The sequence below is a fragment of the Castor canadensis genome, chromosome 1, assembly GCF_047511655.1.
Source record: "Castor canadensis chromosome 1, mCasCan1.hap1v2, whole genome shotgun sequence".
In the NCBI taxonomy this organism is placed as follows: domain Eukaryota; kingdom Metazoa; phylum Chordata; class Mammalia; order Rodentia; family Castoridae; genus Castor; species Castor canadensis.
In genome coordinates, this window is record NC_133386.1 from 132,452,301 (window position 1) to 132,470,648 (window position 18,348).

Genomic DNA, 18,348 nt, shown 5'->3' on the forward strand with positions numbered 1-18,348 from the left:
TCAAGGATGGCCTCAATTGCGTCTGTCAAGCCGGGGTGAAACCTGGGGCGTTGCTTCTTAATGTCCCAGTCTAATTGGTTCTTTCGCCATCAAGGGGCGGGGTCTCCTGGCGGAACCGCAAGGGCCATTGCTCTAGATCGCTGTCAGTTGGCAGTAAAAGAAGAGGGGCGGGATCTTGATTAGGTAGAGCGCGCGCCAGAGCTCTAGTGTCACGTGCAGAAGGCTGGATAGTCACCTGATTTAGTGAGACTTGGTCTTCTGAGCCACTTCCGCCCTAACCTAGTTGCCATGGTAACGAGCCTCGGTGGAGGGCGGGGACCCAGGTGGCACCAGCTGGTTGGGGGTTGATAGACTTCCATTGCAAGCTCCTTGAATAGTCTTTTCCCGAGGTTCTCATCAACGTACGAGGGACCGGAAAAAGAATGCTTTATGTTTTAGCAGAGAGCAACCACGCAGGATGCACTGAGACCAGAGACCTGTCGGGCAGTCCCATCACCGCCTCCACGACAAACTCCAACCCTCAAGTTCACGCCCCTCCTCGCATCCACTAAACCAGCTATGAAGTGTGCCAGCCGCCCTGGACTCTGTTTCATCTCTGCGGGTGGGTTTCTTATGCTATCCCTAGAAAGTCTTTGCTACTTTTCTCCCCCTGACTAATCTCAGCTAGGTCAGGAGCCCCTTCTTCCAAGAGACTTTGCTGATCCTCTTTAGGACCCTGAATTAGGAAACTTGGTACTACCACAGTCCTGATTATTTTATTGGGTTGTCTTTTAATAGGTGAATAACACACACAGCTACCACCCTCTCCCCCCCCCCCACACACACACAGTGAATTCCTCAAGCAAAAGAATCTTGTCTGATTGATCTCTAGATTCCTGGTGACTGACAGGAGAGAATCGGGAAATGTTTTTTGAAGTGAAGGTGCACCTCAACTATCCCCTCTTCCATGAAGACTTCTTTGATCATAATAACAGCATCTGTAGCAGTTGCTTTTATAATAAGTAGCACTGAGTCATTCTGCAGGATATTGATCTACCTCCCCCACCCAGACTGAATTTATTCTATCACCTGGACTGACATAGCAGAAAGAATACAGCTTTCAAAGAGTCAGACACAATAGGAATCAGGCACTTCTGGAATCAACTCTCCCACCTTCTAAGAAGCTTATGTATCCTTAGCAAGTCAGCTCCCCACTCTCAGCTTTATTTTCCCCATCTGTAAAACAGTAAGTGTAGGGATGCTGCAGGGATTAGGTAAATCAATATAGGTAAAATACTCACAGGACCTGGCTTGTAACCGATGCATTAAAACCTTTAGTGCTCTGGGCTGGTAGCTCAGTGGTAGAGCAGATGCTTAAGCATCCACATGGCCCTGGGTTCAATCTCTAGCACCATAAAAAATACTTTAATAAAAGGTAAGCATACGTGCTTTGAGAAAAGCATGTGTGTTGGATCTAATCTTAGATCTGTATCATGTGGATGCCACACTGTGCCCTGTTCTGAAACACTGTGGTTCCTCCTGGCTGGAGCCTAGGGTGTGTGGTCAGGTGTTTGTTGAGAAGAAAGTACTTGGGATCCCGAAGCTCATCTGGTTCAACTTATGTCGTGCCAACATTGGTGAAATTTCACAGAAAACACATCTTATTTCTAAGCTGTCTTTAGTTCCTGAGGCTGCCAAATCAAATTACAACAATTAGGTACATTAAAACAAAAGAATTTGTTCTCTGACAGTCCTAGTGGCCAAAAGTCCAAAATCAAGTTGTAAAGGTAATCCTTCCTTGCTTTTCTAGCTACTAGTGGCTCACAAAGTTCCTTGGCTTGTGACTTCATAACTCTGATCCCTGCCTCTGTCTTCACATGGCCTTCTTCTCTTCTTTCCATGTCCCTTTTTTTTTTGGCAGTACTAGAGTTTGAACTCAGGGCCTTGCACTTGCCAGGCAGGTGCTCTACCACTTGAGCTGTACCACCAGCCCTTTTTGTTTTAGTTATTTTTTAAATAGGGTCTCACATTTATGCCCAGGTCAGCCTAGACCACAGTCCTTCTGTTTATGCTTCCCAAGTAACTGAGATGACAGGCAAATACCATCACACCCAGCTTTTATCAGTTGAGATGGGGTCTTACTAACTTTTTTGCCTAAATTGGCCTTGAATTTCAAACCTCCTAATATCTACCTCCAAAGTATCTGGATTACAGGCATGAGCCACCATGCCCACATCTTTTTCTCTTACACAGACACTTCATGTCGGATTTAGAGTCTACCCACATAATCCAGATTTCATTTTAAGAGCCATCTTGTAATTACATCTGGAAATAAGGTTATATTCACAGGTCCCAAGGGTTAGAAAATAGGGTCTATTATTCAGCCCATACACAAGTGAAAAAAAAAAAGGGCCTTGCCAGGCACCAGTGGTTCATGCCTGCAATCCTAGCTACCTAGGCAAAGGCTGAGATCAGGAAGATCATGGTTTGATGCCAGCTGGTCAAATAGTTCACAAGACCCCCATCTCCAAAATAACCAGAACAAAATGGACTAGAGGTGTGGCTGTGGCTCAAGTGGTAGAGTGCCTGCTTGGCAAGTATAAAGCCCTGAGTTCAAACCCCAGTCCACCAAAAAGAAAAAGGAGGGAAGGAAGGAAGGAGAAACAGACAGAGAAGAAGGAAGGAAAGAGAGAGAGAGAAAGAAAGAAAGAAGGATGGATGGGACGAGTTCAACTATAATATATTATAAGAATTTTGGTAAATGTCACAATGTACTCTCAGTACTACAAAAAGATTTTTTAAAGGAAAATGGGCCTAGAGAGAAAACACAGAATCACTTCTTCCTTTGAGGATCACTTCTAAATATCAGCTAACTTTATTACTTTATTCATTGAGGGCTCCTCTGTGTCCAGCACTTTGTTAGGTGCAGAAAAATCAAACCTAGACCCATCCCTAATGGAGCCACCAATTTCTTGTACAACAAGAGTGACAATCCAGTTTCCCAGTGCTGGATCTGAAGGAAGCCCAGGGGTAGGTGGACCTAGAGAAAAAAGTTGGAGTCAGATTTTCACAGTGGAGGTGACATTTACACAGCATATTGAAGAGTCAATGAGAGTTCATGGAGGACTCCATTTCAGCAGAAATAACAGGATCCATTCCATCTGGATGCTTTTACTGAGGTTCCACTCTTCACAGACCTCCTTCTGGGGGAAGAAAATTTCGATCTCAAGTACACAGCCCATCTCAGACTTCTCTTTCCACTGCCACAAACACTAGAACTGGAACTCCCATCCTTAGGGATGGGAGGAAAACTCAGCTTGTGGCTTGCAAAGTATTCAAGAAAATATTATGTCAAGTATATAGCAAAATGTCTTGGATAAAGTTAGTGTTCAATAAATGCTCTCTACCATTATTTTTATTTGTGCTGTTTTATTCTAAAAATTCTTGTATTATTTAGATCCTAAATAATACAATGTGGCTATAATGTGGCTATTTCAACATAAAAATACTGTAGCTCACTTAGAGAATTAAGTTATCATAATATTTATAGTGTTATATAGTCCCCAGAGAAACATGTATCCAAGGTAGCCAAATGTAACATATATGCCATGATAGGAGGTTTGGGCCAAGTGGTAATAGAAAATGACAAACTCTTCAGGGACTGGGGGACAAGGTCAGAGCAGACTTCCAAAAGTCTTAAAGGATGGCTGGTAGTCTGATAGATGAACAATAGGTATTTAGAACTGTTTGACTCAGATGGCTGGTTTTAACTAGTATTGTTTCAGGTATTTGGGGCAGTTTGAATGTGCTTCCCAAAAGTTCATGTGTTGGAAACTTAATCCCCCAAATTCAAACATTAATGGGTGGGATCTTTGGAGGTAATGAGAAGATGTCCTGGAAGTCGGGCTCCCATGATGGCAGTACTAACTGTATAAACAGAACAGACCCAACTGAGCAGTTTGGTGTGTCTCACCATATGATGCCCTTCCCCGTGTTGTAATGCAATAAGGATGCCCTTGCCAGATATGGACAAAATGTCAGTGTATGCTCTTGGACTTTTCCAGCCTCCAGAATTCTGAGCCAAATGAACTTGTATTCTGTATAAATTACCTAGCCTCAAGTATTTTGTTATTACAACAGAAACTGACTAAGATAGTACTGAAATCAAGCATTTCAGTTTTCAAGGCCCAAAGCCCAAACCTACCCTAATCTGTTTGCCTCTTCTTCCTTTTCCCACTTATGGGTCTGATGCATTGGGTCAATAAGACTTTTTGTGTCTCAAACTTATTAAATCTATCCACTTTCTTGCACCAGAGCCTCTTTCTTCCTTTCACTCATTTAATCAAACACCCATTAGATTTGCATCAGGTCTAGTAAAGAAATGATACAGATAGAATCCCTGACAAAAAGGAATTCACAGCTTATTTCAGATCCAAGTCCTAAACGCAATCCTTGGAAGGATGTAGGAGGTAGAATGAAGGCACATGAGGAGGTTCCTAACTGTAGTGCAGTGTCCAGGAAGCTTCCTAGGGAGACAGTGGCCTTGGCACAAGGACCAACATAAGCAAGGCACAGAGGACCTGGACCAGCACAGTTGGGCATAGCTGAAGCAAAGACTGCATGGAGAGCAACAGGCAAAGGCCAGAAGAGGGCGGAAGTGCCAGTTGAGAAGAACCTGACTACTGGTTAAAGAACCTGAGTATGATTATGGACAACAGGAAGTCACTTTTAGAAAGATGGCCAGGAGGTCCCAGAGAGGCAGCTTTACAGGGGTAGGGCTAGAAGAGTCATGGCTTTGCAGAAGACCAAGTGACAATTGTAAAACCAAGAGGGAGTTCCCCCAAAGAGCCTGCACACACCCAGGAAACCTGAAAGGCATGTTCATGGGCAGTATTTCTCCTTCTCCTTTCCCTTAAAACTCACTCACTTGAAGAGCTTTCCCAGATCAGAGCTAATTACTACCTCTTCTGAGCGCTTACCTGGCTGCCTGGCCTCTCTTTAGCAGATGTATTCTCGTCCTTAGTCTTACTGGATGGTTTATGTTAGCCACTCCCACACTACTATGAACCCTTGCTTTTGATTTTTCTCTGAATCCCCAGCATCCTGACACACAAGAGAGACTCAATAAGATGACTAGTAAATGAATGTGTAGGTCACACAGAGGCCTTCTGTGTTGGTCAGCTTTCTGTTATAACAGAATACCTGAGATAATCAGCTTAATAAAGGAAAATGTTTATTATTTACTTATTTATTTAGCAGTGCTGAGGTTTGAACTCAGGGCCTATACCTTGAGCCACTCCACCAGCCCTTTCTTGTGATGGGTATTTTTCAAGATGGAGGGTCTCACCAACTATTTGCCCAGGCTGGCTTTGAACTATCCTCTTGATCTCTGCCTCAATAGCTAGGATTACAGGCATAAGCTGGCCCAGCTGTTTTGGCTCACAGTATCACAGGTTTCAGTCCATGATCACTTGGCCCTGTTTTGTTGCTTTGAGTTTATGGCAGCAAGTACATCACAGCAGGAGTGAGGCAGAAGAGGCCTGTTCACTTCCTGGAGGTGGCCAGGAAGCAAGCAAGAAACAGAAAGGGGTGGGTACTAATACCCACTTCAAGGGCATGCCCCCAATCATCTAACTTCCTTCCACTAGGCCTCATCTCCTAAAGGTTCCATCACCTCTCAATAGCACCATGGATTAGGGACCAAGCCTTCAACTCATGGGCCTTTGGGAAACATTTGATATTCAAAATCTAAATCTCCAAGAGGAAAAGAGCTTGCCCATGATCATACAAAGCTTGTAGCAAAGCTTAGACAAAGGTTTGGGCCTTGTGTCCACAGTCCAGGACTTGCTCCTCAATTCCAGTGGTTTTTACACTGTCACCAAGTATAAATGTGCTGATGTGAGCACAGGAGCTTGTGAACATGTGGATCAGCCAGGGCAACACATAGATGAATATAGAACATGAACCCAGGGGCCTGATTTAGCAGAGGTGTCCTGAGGAAACTTGCCTTCATTACAGGGAGGCTGAAGGATGGGGAAAGTTGGACAAATGCTGGTGAGAAGAGAAGCAGCGTGGGCCGAGGGACCAGGAACAATAGCCTGAAGAAGGGACATGGAGCATGAAGGGCACTGAAGGAGAAGAGCAGGCGGAGTGGGCAGAGAGCAGCCAGTGTGGAGAAGGGTTGGAACATTTTTGAAAACAAACTGCTATTTCAAAAGCAAAGCAATGTGGTAACTCGTGCCTGCAATCCCAGCACTCAGGAGGCTGAGGCAGAGGATCACAAGTTCGAGGCCACCATGGGTTTTCTGGCAAGATCATGTCTCAAAAAAAAGCAAAAGAAAGACCTTTCATTTAACAGTTTGCTGTGTCTTTTATTTGTGATATCACATTGCTGAAGTGGCATGAATTTTTTAGGGCTTGAGCTTCTGAAGTTGTATCCAGCCCTTCATCCAACAGCACAAAAGGAAGCTGGAGATTCGAGCGGGGCCGGCTGGGCAGTGTCAGCTACAGTCAAGTACAGTGGAGTCTGGATTTCCTTGAGAAGCATGGACAGCTCTTGAAGGGTTTGAGCAGGGAGTGATGTGGTCTAGTTTATGTTTGGCTGTGGCATCAAGAGTGGACTCAAGGCTGTGGGGAGTAGTGAAAATGGCAATAAATTGTGACACTTCCCATTGAGTTTGAGGACAACTAGGACAAAGAAATATGGCTGAGTTCCTAGAAATGAGGGGGCAAAAAGGGTGCCTGATTTCCTTTGTTAGGTTGATTCTGTGATTGGTGTTCTCCCCCAGGAGGAGCCCTGAGTGGAAGCACCCTGGATGTAAAGTGGGGTGACTAGAAGACTCTAAGCCAGGGGTCAGAAGCCCAGGATTCATCTGGTCCTACAGTTTATTGGCTTCATGATTTTATTCTTATTTTGGGGCAGTCCTGGGATCTCTACCACTTGAGCTACACCTCAGTCCTTTTTTGCTTTAGTTTATTTTTCAGATAGGATCTAGCACTTTTGCTTGTGACCTGCCTTGGATCATGATCCTCCTACCCCTTCCTCTCTCATAACTGGGATTACAGGTGTGCGCCACCATGCCCAGATTGTTTTTGAGATCAGGTCTTGATAACCTTTTCCCAGGCTGACCTTGAACTGAGAGCCTGCCTCCATATCCTGAGTAGCCAGGGTTAGACCTCCGTGATTTTAGGCAAATTGATTCCCTTCTCCGAGCCTCCAGGTTTTTCTGGGGGTGAGAAAGAACATGTGTTATTCTGGCCAATCCCCACATGATCCTGTGAAGCAGGTAATGTGTGTGTATAGATGCCTGCTCAGAAATTTAAATGGTCTGTCCAAAGCTATGTGGCTCCTAGTGACCAGTTGACAGTGTCATCTCAGGTCTCTTGCTTCCCAGGGTAGGGTACTGTCTCCCATGTTGTACCTCATGTATTAATTACAATATACCATTTAGGACTTTGCATGTTACCAAGGGCATGAGAAGTTTGCTCCCACGAACAGCGAAGGATAGCTCTTTGTACCTAAGGGTAAAACTCCATAAGCATAAAGCAGTTCTTCTTCCTCTTTCTCTTCCTAAATATTTAAGTCCAAAAACCCACAGGGTAGAGCTGAGAACAAGGTGTTGTCTGCCCTGGGAGGGGGGTGGGTGGTGGCCCACAGCAGAAAGGCAGAACCACAGCACGGTGAGGAGGGTTTCCAGGAAGAAGCAGAGGGTGGGAAGGGGAGGATCCCGCACAAGGGTCAGAACCAGAGCAGGTGATGAGGGTGCCCAGGTGGAGGGCTGACTACAGCAAAGTGACAGAGTTCAAGCAGGAGCAGGAGCAGGGCTGGCTACATAATTTGTGGAGCTCAGTGCAAAATGAAAATGCAGAGTCCCTTGCTTAAAAATTGTTAAGAATTCAGCTGGGGCCAGGCCTCTACATGGGAGGCAGAGATGGGAGGATTGTGGTTTGAGGCCAGCCCAGCAAAGGGAGCACTGAGACCCTATCTTAAAATACAAGCAGGGTATATTCCTGTAATCCCAGCTAGGCAGGAGTCATAGTAGGAGGATCAAGGCTTAAGGCCAGTACCAGGAAAAAGTTCAAGACCCTATCTGAAAAATAAACTAAAGTAAAAGAGCTGGGTGCATGGCTCAAGTGGTAGAATGTCTACCTAGCAAGCAAAAGGTCCTGAGTTCAAATCCTAGAACCACCAGAAAGAGAATTCAGATTGGTGTGGTGGTTCACATCTGACCACCAGCTACTTGGGAGGCAGAGCCAGAAGGATTGTGGTTCGAGGGCAGGGGTGTGGTTCAAGTATATAGCACCAGCCTAGCAAGCGAAAGGCCCTAGTTCAACCCCCAGTACCAACAAGAAGAAAATTAAGAATTTCAAGAAAGCAAGTGTTAAGCATGGGCCCATCTAAGCATGGGGCCCTGTGCCAGTGTGTACGTCAAATGCCCATGAAGCAGGTGCTGTAAGGTGAGGCCCAGTGCCAGGCTCAAAAATGAGGGCAACAGCAGCCACAGGAAAGTGGCTCCTTACAGAGGGCTAAGCAAAGACATAAAGAAGTGAAGGGTAAGAGGAGCAGCAGTCTCTCCATGGTAGAAGGTGCTACAAGTATGAGAAGAAAGAATACTAAGATGGACCCTTTGACTCATGCATAACAATTACCCAGATCTAGGTTTTTAAATACCATCCTCCACCGGGAAGAACCAGGAGTCTTTGGCAAGGGGGCCAGTTCCAGCACTGGGTGAGAAAGAAGCACAAGATTATCCTGGTACATCTAGCTAGCCAGACAGTAAGGACATGCTCAGAAAAATGATGGAGGCAAACAATGTCAAGAAGACACAAAAGAAGCCAGGCACCGGTGGCTCATGCCTGTAATCCTAGCTACTCAGGAGGCAGAGATCAAGAAGATGGCAGTTGAAAGCCAGCCCCAAGCAAATAGTTCCAGAGACCCTATCTCAAAAAATCCCTACACAAAAAAGGGATCGATGAGTGGCTCAAGTATTAAGAGAGCCTGCCTAACAAGCATGAGGCCCCTGAGTTCAAACCTCAGTGCTGCCAAAAACCAAAACAAAGATACAAAAGGGTGTCTTCTTCTGAGTCTGGTGGCTCACACTTGTAATTCCAGCTACTTGAGAAGCTGAGGTTGGGAGACTCCAGCCTGGGGGAAAAAAAAAGTTAGTGAAACCCCCATCTCAACCAATAAAAGTTGAGTGTGGTGGCACACCTGTCATCCCAGCTTCAGAGGAAGCACAAATGGAGTAGCAGTCTGGGCAGGTCTGGGCATAAATACAAGACTCCATCTGAAAAATAAAACAAAAAGGGACTGGGGGCATGGTTCAAGTGGTAGAGTGCTTGTCTGGAAACCACAAGGCCCTGAGTTCAAACCACAGTACTGCCAAAAAATAAGGGGGACACAAAAGTCAGTTTGAAGTAGTTCCTACTGCCCAAATCTGGGGCAGCTTGAGTATCAAAATAAATAGTAGAATGGCTTATAATCCTTTGACTAAAATACAAATCGATGAGTTGTGGTCAGAAAAGAAAATGTTTTGTAAGGAAGGAGATATTTACAAAGTCTCAAAGTATGAAGAAAACAAGTAACTTTACAATGGAAAAATGTGGCAGTTACCATCGCAATCAAGTGATCAAAGTGACCAGTAATGGACAAAGTGAAATCATATGCACCAAACCGGATGGGATGAGAAGAGCCCATTGAGCCTGTCATATTTTGGCTAAGACAGACAATCTGAATCAGTCATGAGGAACTGATAAAACAAAACTGAATGGCGTTCTAAGAGATCCTGTACCTTCGATTATCAAGGTTGTGATAGTCAAGGAAACATACAGGGACTGTTTCAGGTCAAAGGAGACTGCAATAACCTGTGACTCTGAACTTGATCCTTTTGCTAAAACACACATGAAGACAAATGGCAAAATTTGAATTAAGCCTGTGAATTAGATGGTAGTAATGATTTTACTTTGTTACTGTGGTTATGTAGGATAAAGTTCTATTTTTCTTCCTTTGCAGTGCTGGGGATTGAAGCCAGGCATGCTGGCAAGTGCTCTACCACTGAGGTATCCTCCCACACACAACATTCTTGTTAGGTATTATGGGTACCATGTCTGCAACTTACTCTCCAATCGTGTAGGAAAAGAAATTCTTTGTATTATACTTATAACTTTGTGAGATTGTTTCCAAACAAAATAATTCTTAAAATCTTCTAATGTTCATCATATAATTATTTCCTATAGACAAAATTAAAATTTTTCTCATAATATTTTGCTCATCAAAACCTAAATCTTACTTTGCTAATTGATTTATTAAAGAATGGTAGAGCATGAAGCCTAGTGTGATGGTGCATGCCCATAATCTCAATACCTAGGAGGGTGAGGCAGGAGCATTGTGAGTTTGAGGCCAACCTGGGCCATGGCGTGAGACCGTCTCAAAAAAAAAGATAATGAAAAAGAATAGCAAAGCAGACTTTATTCAAGAGGGCCTACTGCAATGGGGTTTTGTAGCAGGGGAGAGATGGGGGCACCTCCCTACCGCTCACATTTAAAAAAACCATAACTTATCAAGTGTGTGGTATGCAGTAAACATTATAGGAAGCAGTTTTTGTGTGTCCTGGCAACAGTGCCAGTCCTGCACTCACTTAAGGTCATGTTTCCAGTATTGAGCGGAAATTCTAAAGCATGAACTCCAGTGCTGTTATACCTTCTACTACCCCTAAGGAAAGAGTGTTACTTAATATATACTTTATTTAAAAAAAATTTTATTGGGATATACTCCTGTCCATTTGCTTTTATGCTGCTGTTTCCTGGTAAGGAGCTGGGGCCACGGCTGGGATGAAGATTTTCAATTTCTGTATCATGTATGTAGATACCTATTATGTCACTTATTCAGGAGTAAGATTTATACCCATCTTCCAGATGCAGAAGCTAAGGCTCAGCTAGGGTAAGTACTAGGGTAATGCGGATGGTACTTGAGGTGTCTTGGGCTAAAGCCAGCACTTATTAGAACATGATTTTAGGGATAAGAAAGGAAGGAATAGTTTGAAAGACATTTGATAGCAGGATCAGCAAAAAGGTACTGAAGTGGGGGAAAGGAGAAAGAGTAGAACAGAATCCACTATGACTGGATGGCTAGTTCTGCCGACAGTCAGGCAGTTGCAATGTCTAGAACCCTACCTAAAAAAAAAAAATAGCAAGAAAGGAGGCATGGCTCAAGTGGGAAAGCACCTGCCTGGCAAGTGTGAGGCTCAGAGCTCAAACAGCAGTACCACCAAAAAAAATTTAATAAAAATAAATTTTATTTATTTAGTTTTCTCTCCCTACTCACATTACAAACACCTAGGAACAATTTAGTTTGGAAGCCTCTTGCGCCCGTCAACAGAAAGCATGCAATAAACATTGATTTGCAGTGTGATAAGAAGCGAGGCCCTTGGTCTCTCCATGTCAACTTTCCCAAGTATTTGCTCTACAAGATTGCTCAGTTCCTGTCTAGTCCTAGCAGCTGTGAGTTCACAATTTTACTATCTCCAGCTTCTCTGCCCCAGGGTAAAAATGTGAAAGGAAAGGTTAGGGAGCCTATGACAGTCACCTCAATATTATCCTCAGTGCCCCCTTGTGGCCATATCTTGGAATCACAGGTAGATCATGGAAATGATAATCAGTCTGAAACAGCAAACCCCGCCTGCCACGGAAGGGCAAAGGGCCTTCTGGTAAGACGTTCCAATTCCCTCTCCCAAGGTAAAAAGTCCCAGCATCCTCCTGCAGCTCCCCAGGCACAGCTTGAGATCAGAGTTGGCCTCTGCTCTGGGGTTTGGAACCCAGCTCTGATCGATGTTCTCATTAAGCAGAGATTGCTGAGTTCCCTAATACGTAGGCCTTCACAATTCACAAAATTCATGGTTGAGAATAATGACCTCCCTTTGTGGGGTGAGCCCTGTTAGGGTTAGGGCTTGATCTGAAACCAGAGACTGAGGTTACAACCCATTGTAGGGTCAGCCTAAGGCTGGAGGCTCGGGGTGGGTGTGGGCCTGAGCCTCTCATCAGAAAAGAGGCCTTACCTTCACCCTAAGAGAAATGGTTGACCCTCTGACCTGAGCTCTCCTTCCTAAGGCCTGTCCGGTGCCACAGAAGCCAGCTTCTGCTGACCCCTCCAGAGCACCTCCTCACAAGCTGGGCGCAGTGAAACATGCTTGTTTCTAGCACTCAGGAGGCTGAGGCATGAGAATACATAGTTAAGTTCCCGACCAGCTACATGGTAAGACCCTGCCTCAAAGCAAACAAGTAAAAATCCCAAACCCTCCAGGACTTCCTCTCAATGCTGTGCCCTCCTGGCCACCTAACAATTCTCTGAAGAAATCAAGCCTGGATGCAGTGGCTCACACGTACGGCCCTAGCTACTTGAGAGTCAGAGACAAGAAGGATAGTTGCTCAAGGCAAGCCCAGGCAAAAAGTCCACAAGACCCCATCTCAACCAGTAAAAAGATGGGCATGTCATTCTTGCCTGTTATCCCAGCCACACAGAAAGCATAAATAGGAGGATGGTGGTCCAGACCCGCCCAGACATAAAATTTGAAAATAAAGGAAAAACAGGCTGAGTGCTAGGAAGTGCCTGCCTGGCAAGAGCAAGGCCCTAAGTTCAAACTCCATTACCACCAAAAAAAATAAAAAGAAAGAAACCAAAGCCCTGTTCAAGCCAAGCCCCACAGACTCCTCCTCCACTACCACTTGGTCTTTCAAATCAGCAATACTGCCTCCCCAACCTTTGCACCTGCTGCTCTGCCTGCCCTCCTTCCTGGCAAACTTCCAGCTGCTCTTCAAGGCCCAGCTCAGGCATTACCTCCCCAAAGTCTCTGCAGCCCATTCACAGCTTGTAACACAGAGGAGCTGTCCCTGAGGTGGATGAATGGCAAAGATAGGCCAGGGCAGGCATTGTGGGCAGCAAGGAGATTGGAAGCCACTGGTCTCAGTTGGGAAGGGTTCCCAGTTTAGTACTTTAGGTGCTTAGTACTCATAAGACACAGAAAAGTAGTGTCTTGTGAGACCTTGTAACCACGAGGTTACCTCTTTGGTATAGCTGAGGTCAGGGGCAGGGAATACCATTTGGGCAGCCTATATGGACTTTTCTAGCCCAACTCTGCAGAGACATTCCAGCTGGACAAGTAGCCCTTTGACACAGACGGTGGGCACTTGAGAAGCAGCAACCCATGGCTCTTGCCTCCTGGCATTCACCCTCCTCTCAAGTGTGAGTTGGACATGGAGCATCTAAAAAGATGGCAAAAGGAATAAGACATCACTCCAAAGATCAGGTTACAAAGGGCTGTGGCTCACACACTCTTCCTGCATACTAGCACTTCTCATCAGCTCTAAAAAAGCCAGCCTCCATGCTGTGAGCCACTCCGTGGAAAGGCCTATGTGTCAAGGAACTGAAAATGGCCTCTGGTTAACAGCCACCACCCCCATGAGGAAACTGGGGAGTGGGTCCTCCCTCACTCAGCTGACACCTGGATGGCAGCCTTGGCAGAGAACCAAAGGACAGGACCTAGCAAAGCCTCAATTCCTGACTCAGGACTGTGAGAGCACATGTTTGAAGCCACTAAGCTTTGATGTCATTTGTCACACAGCAGTAAATAACTGGAACACCAGAGGGTCCAGCAGGCAGCACAGTGGAGGCCATGGTCTTCCCTGGCCATGCCCACGTGCAGATACAGCCCCAGCAACGACTCATGGAGGGTTTCTCGTTTCTGTTTATTTGTCTAAGAAAATACAAAAGTCAGACATGGTACAGTGATCTCATGGAGAGAAAACAGAATACACAGGGAGGGGCTGGGTTTCCTCCCTGGCCCAACACCCTCAGAAAGGCACACACATAAGGCTTGGGTTCAGGGGCCTCCTGTCCTGGACCCAGTGTGCTGAGCAGGAGGCTAGACTCCTCTGTGAACAGAAGGACCCTTCCTCACACCAGATGGGGTATGACTCAGGTGAGCCATATGTGGGGTATAATTTAGCTGAGGCTGCTGGAAAGATATGCTCCCCATCAAAGCTGAGCTGGACTGAGCAAAACCAGTCACTCCACCAGCACTCAGTGGCTGAATAACCCAAAAAATGATACCTCTGTGACAGCCCTGTTCCCAGCAGATTATCACAGGAAGCCAGGCTAGACTCAGATTGGAAAGACTCAGGGGAGGGGGTGGTGGAGGAAATAGTGTGAAAAGGCAAAGAGAAGACTAAAGCTGGAGCATTCCAGATGCTCCCAAAGCCCTCCCCAAATGTGGCAACTGTGCCCTTAATGTCCTCCCCTCAGCAAGAGGGATCAGTCTGACAGCACGCAAAGGGTAGTGGGAATGGAGGTGTTTGTGTTACAGTGGCCTTTGTCTGTCATCCCTGGGGCAAAGAGTAGATCTCTAACTGTCCTGAATCACTAAGGGCTGTCCGTCCTGTAGTTAGCCAGGGCCAAGTTTTCTCTGTCATTCTGGAAAGAGCAGAAGAAACGGCCCTATGTGTGAACCACCACCTAGAATAGGACAGGACACACTGGAAGTGAAAGAGCTTGAAATACTGACTTCTTCCTTCTTAAAAAACACCTAACATTGTAATGGTTTAACAAATTATAATTTCCTTTAAATAACCCACAGACACCCATGACACTTCCAGATTTACAGAACAAAAAGCACTTGAGAACTCGGTAGAAAACGATTTGCCGCTGGTTCCTTCCAGGAGCTGGCCCCTCAGGGCTAGATCAGTTCACCTCCAGGACCTCAGTCTCCAGGAGACCAAACTTGGTCTTGTGCTTGTCAAAGAGCTTCACCAGGGCCTCCACATACATGGTGTGGTACAGGTCAATGTCCTGCTGGGTAGGATGCTCCAGCTTGGGGATGGTGATGGGCTCTCCCACTGCAGGAAGAAGCAGAGGCACCTGGTCAGTCAATGCCATTGGGTGTCCCCTTCCCAAAGGTCCAGCGTGATGCTTATGGCAGTGATCCTGTGCTATGTGTGAACCATGTGCCAGGGACTATGGGTTCACTTCAGACTGTCCCCTTTCAGAGATGAGAATACTGACGCCCAGAAGCATGGGAAGCAACCTGCTCAAGGCCATACAGCCACTGAGCAGCAAATGAAATCAACCCATTGAACTCTGGCTAGAAGTTTCTGTGAGAGGCATGGCATCAAGTGAACAGCTTTGCTTTTGATGTGCTCTGGGCAACTGTGTTGTATTTCTAAATCTCAGTTTCCTCATCTACCACCTGGGGAATCTTCCTTGTAAGACTTTCTTAGGATTCTGAAAAGAGTGGGACATGATTTGAGCAGAGTGGTAAGGGTGGGAGAGAGAGGGGTCCTACTTTACCTCCAAACCCAGCTCATCCCAAAGTCCTGCCAGTACTACTTTCTAAGATTTCTCCCTGATCCATGCCTTCTCTTCCTTCCATCTCCACTGCCACTCCCTCAGTCCAAGCCACTGGCTACCAAGAAAGCCTGGGGACTTGTTTTGTGGCTTCCTGCTTTGCTCACTGGAACTGTTTCTATTCAGCAGGAGGCACTTTAAAAGGCTAATCTGAACCTGCCCGTTGTGCCAGCCAGCAGCTTTCTGCCCTCAAGGTGAGGAGCTAAGGCCTTCTCACTGCCCTCAGGACCTGTCCCCTCTTCAGCCACATCCACAAGGGAGGTGCTCCTGCTTCCTGGACTCTGTCTAAAAGCAAACACCTGCCTCTGATAACGGGTGACTATCTGTGTGAGCTTTGGCCCTTCAAGCACACCCAGTGCTCAGGGCCACATGCTCCCATGAGATCTTGGCTTGTGATCTTTAATCCATGGCCCCCCACCACACATACAACGTACACTAATGCCCACAAAAGTCAATTCTCTGAAATCCTCTTAACTTGTCCCAAAGACACCCAAACCAACACCGTTTTTTGCTACACTTCTCACAGGTCTATGCTCTAGCTGTTTTGACTTTTTTCTTTCTGTTCATGAAAAATCTATACAATCTTGCTTCTGGAACTTCCCCTAGGCCTTTCTTTCTGACAGCAACTCTCTTCTCCTCTTGCTGGTTAACTCCTAGCAACTGGCAGTGTAAGAGTCATCTCCTCAGTAGGGTCCACTGTGACACCTAGAGCCCCACACAGCTCCCATCACATCACCCCATAGTCTTTGCTGTAAAATAGTCATTACTTACAGGCTAGTGGGCACTGTGAACCTACCTCTGGATCTTTTCTCACCTGCTACAGTGCCTGGCTCATGGTGATGCCTACCTACTTACTCCCACTAGCACCCATGGCCATCAGAGCCAGTTGGCCTGCCCTGAGATCCCACCATGGTGTGCAGACTGGGGACTTACCAACAGTGGTGATGGGCTTAGAGTAGGGTACCAGCCCCCAGGTGTCAGAGGAGAAGAGGCCTCGGCCATGGAAGATGCATGGGGCAAAGCCAATGTACTTCTGAAACTTCTTCTGGACCCATCGGCCCCAGGAGCCCTCCTCGAAGATCACCTGCTTGTATACCTCATTCTCCCCAAAGGAGTAAGTGGGAACCAGGTCAGCTCTGCAAGGGAGAGGCCAGGGTCCATCACACTCCAGTCACTGGCTTTGGATCCTTCTGTTATGCTAGTAGCTCTGGACACCAGCCAAGCTGCCCCCTGCCTCCTGAGATAGACCAGAACCACATGTCTCTCACCCCTAATCTAATAGGTCCTCTACCCATGTGCTAGGAACTAAGAGGACATGGAGGGTAGAGCACCTGCTCTGGAATACCTGTTCTTACCCTCATCCATTGGTGCCAGCCTCTGCTGGGAAGGCCTCCCTGTCCCTGCCCATCCCACACTACTCTCAACCCTGGAGTCACCCCATGTCAAAGCCTCAGAATACTGCATTGTCACTGTCTGCCCATCTTCCATCCCTGCCATTGGTGAAGGCAAAGACTAGGTCTTATTAGAGTGTCACAAGGGCTGGGCTCTGCAGAGCAGCCTCTTTTGAAGCCTGAGGTATGGTTCAGAGAGACAGTATGGGACAGAGAGGAGGGCTGCCCTCCCCTGGCCACACTTCAGGATATGTGGGACCTCTATGTCATGGCCTGGTGTCCTCTACTAATTTGTATGACCACAGGTCACACCTTTCCTGCTTTGGCCTATGCTGGCGGCCCGTCACCCCAGGACCCTATTTCAAGGTTGCCTAGAGCCCAGATCTGGAGGAAGGCAGTGGATGTGGATAGCAAACAGCTTGGTTCTGCACCTGACAGCCTCACTCGGTCCTCTTCGGTGGGAAATGGGGTCTCAGTCTCCTTACCTGCTGGGCTGCTGGGGAACCAAACAGGACCATGGCACTGGATGTGTTGTCGAACAGAATGGACTGCACAGGAGCAACTGGACTGAGCCCCTGGCTTTCTAGAAAGGGTCACAGAGATCCAAGCTGCCAGTTCCTCTCTTGTCCTCATGGTCACCCTCCAACAAGCTTTCCCTGATGCTTCTAGCCATGCCATCTCCTTCCTGGCCTCTTGCTCTCCTAGCAGCATGACATATTTTGGCTACAGGTGATTAAGTCCTTTTTGTTTTTCCTTGAGGCTAGGGATGGAGCTCAAGGCCTCACACACTACTAAACACTCACTCTACCACTAAGCCACACCCCAGAGCCCTCAGGTGATAAGTCTCCACACATCCTACATGAGCCTGGCCACCCAGTCTACCTGTAAGGGCCCAGGGGACACAGGCCACATCTTTTCCCCAGCTACACTTGGGTAAACTTGGTCTGAATTATACACTCCAGACTCCAACCTTCCTTCCCCTTCTTTGCCTTCCTGGGATCTGGACCTTCTCTCCAGGAACCTGCTGTCTGGGCTAAGGAAAGCACTGAACAGGTGTGTACATGTGCGTGTGCACGTAAGCACTCACCCATGGCGCAGGGCGAGTTTCACAAAGCCTTTGCGGTTCCGCAGGGTGACTGCATTCTTGCCAGGCATGGAGCTCAGGGACTCAGCGGCGCCCCCCACTACGATGATGATGGCATTGCCACTCCCATTCTTTGAAAGCAAGTAGTCTATGGTGTCCCGGTTGACAGGACAGATGCCTGGGGGTGGGGACATATAATCAGGACTGCATGGGGTACACACTACTCCCTGCACAGTCAAGGGGGAAACAGAAAACCCTGTACTCGAACCCCAAACCTAACTCACCCACTTAGAAGCTATTTGTCCCTGTGCTATTCATTTCTCTGAGCCTTGGCTTACTTATCTGCAAAGTGGGGAGAAGGATACAAAGTTTGGGGAACTCAATTCAGCAAACATTCCCTGGGGTCCTAACTCTGCCAGGCTGGGTACTGGGGATCTTAATGAGTCAGGGTGGTGGGGATCATGACAGGTGGATAAATGATAGGTGGCATGGATGATGAT

At 46.8% G+C, this 18,348-nt stretch overlaps 1 protein-coding gene across 3 annotated transcripts in view; it reads right to left on the reverse strand.

Moving 5' to 3' along the window:
- Positions 1 to 13,700: 13,700 nt before the first annotated feature.
- The window catches only part of Dgat2 (diacylglycerol O-acyltransferase 2), a 30,305-nt gene continuing 25,657 nt past the window's right edge, over positions 13,701 to 18,348 (reverse strand). For 2 of the 3 annotated variants that reach the window (XM_020155443.2, XM_074082679.1), the window contains exons 6-8: positions 17,852 to 18,026; positions 16,307 to 16,509; positions 13,701 to 14,865 (exon numbers count right to left, since the gene is read on the reverse strand). In XM_020155443.2, the coding sequence (XP_020011032.1) occupies positions 14,711 to 14,865; positions 16,307 to 16,509; positions 17,852 to 18,026 (533 nt within the window). In that variant the 3' untranslated portion in view covers positions 13,701 to 14,710. The other variant, XM_074082683.1, reaches the window with a different exon arrangement.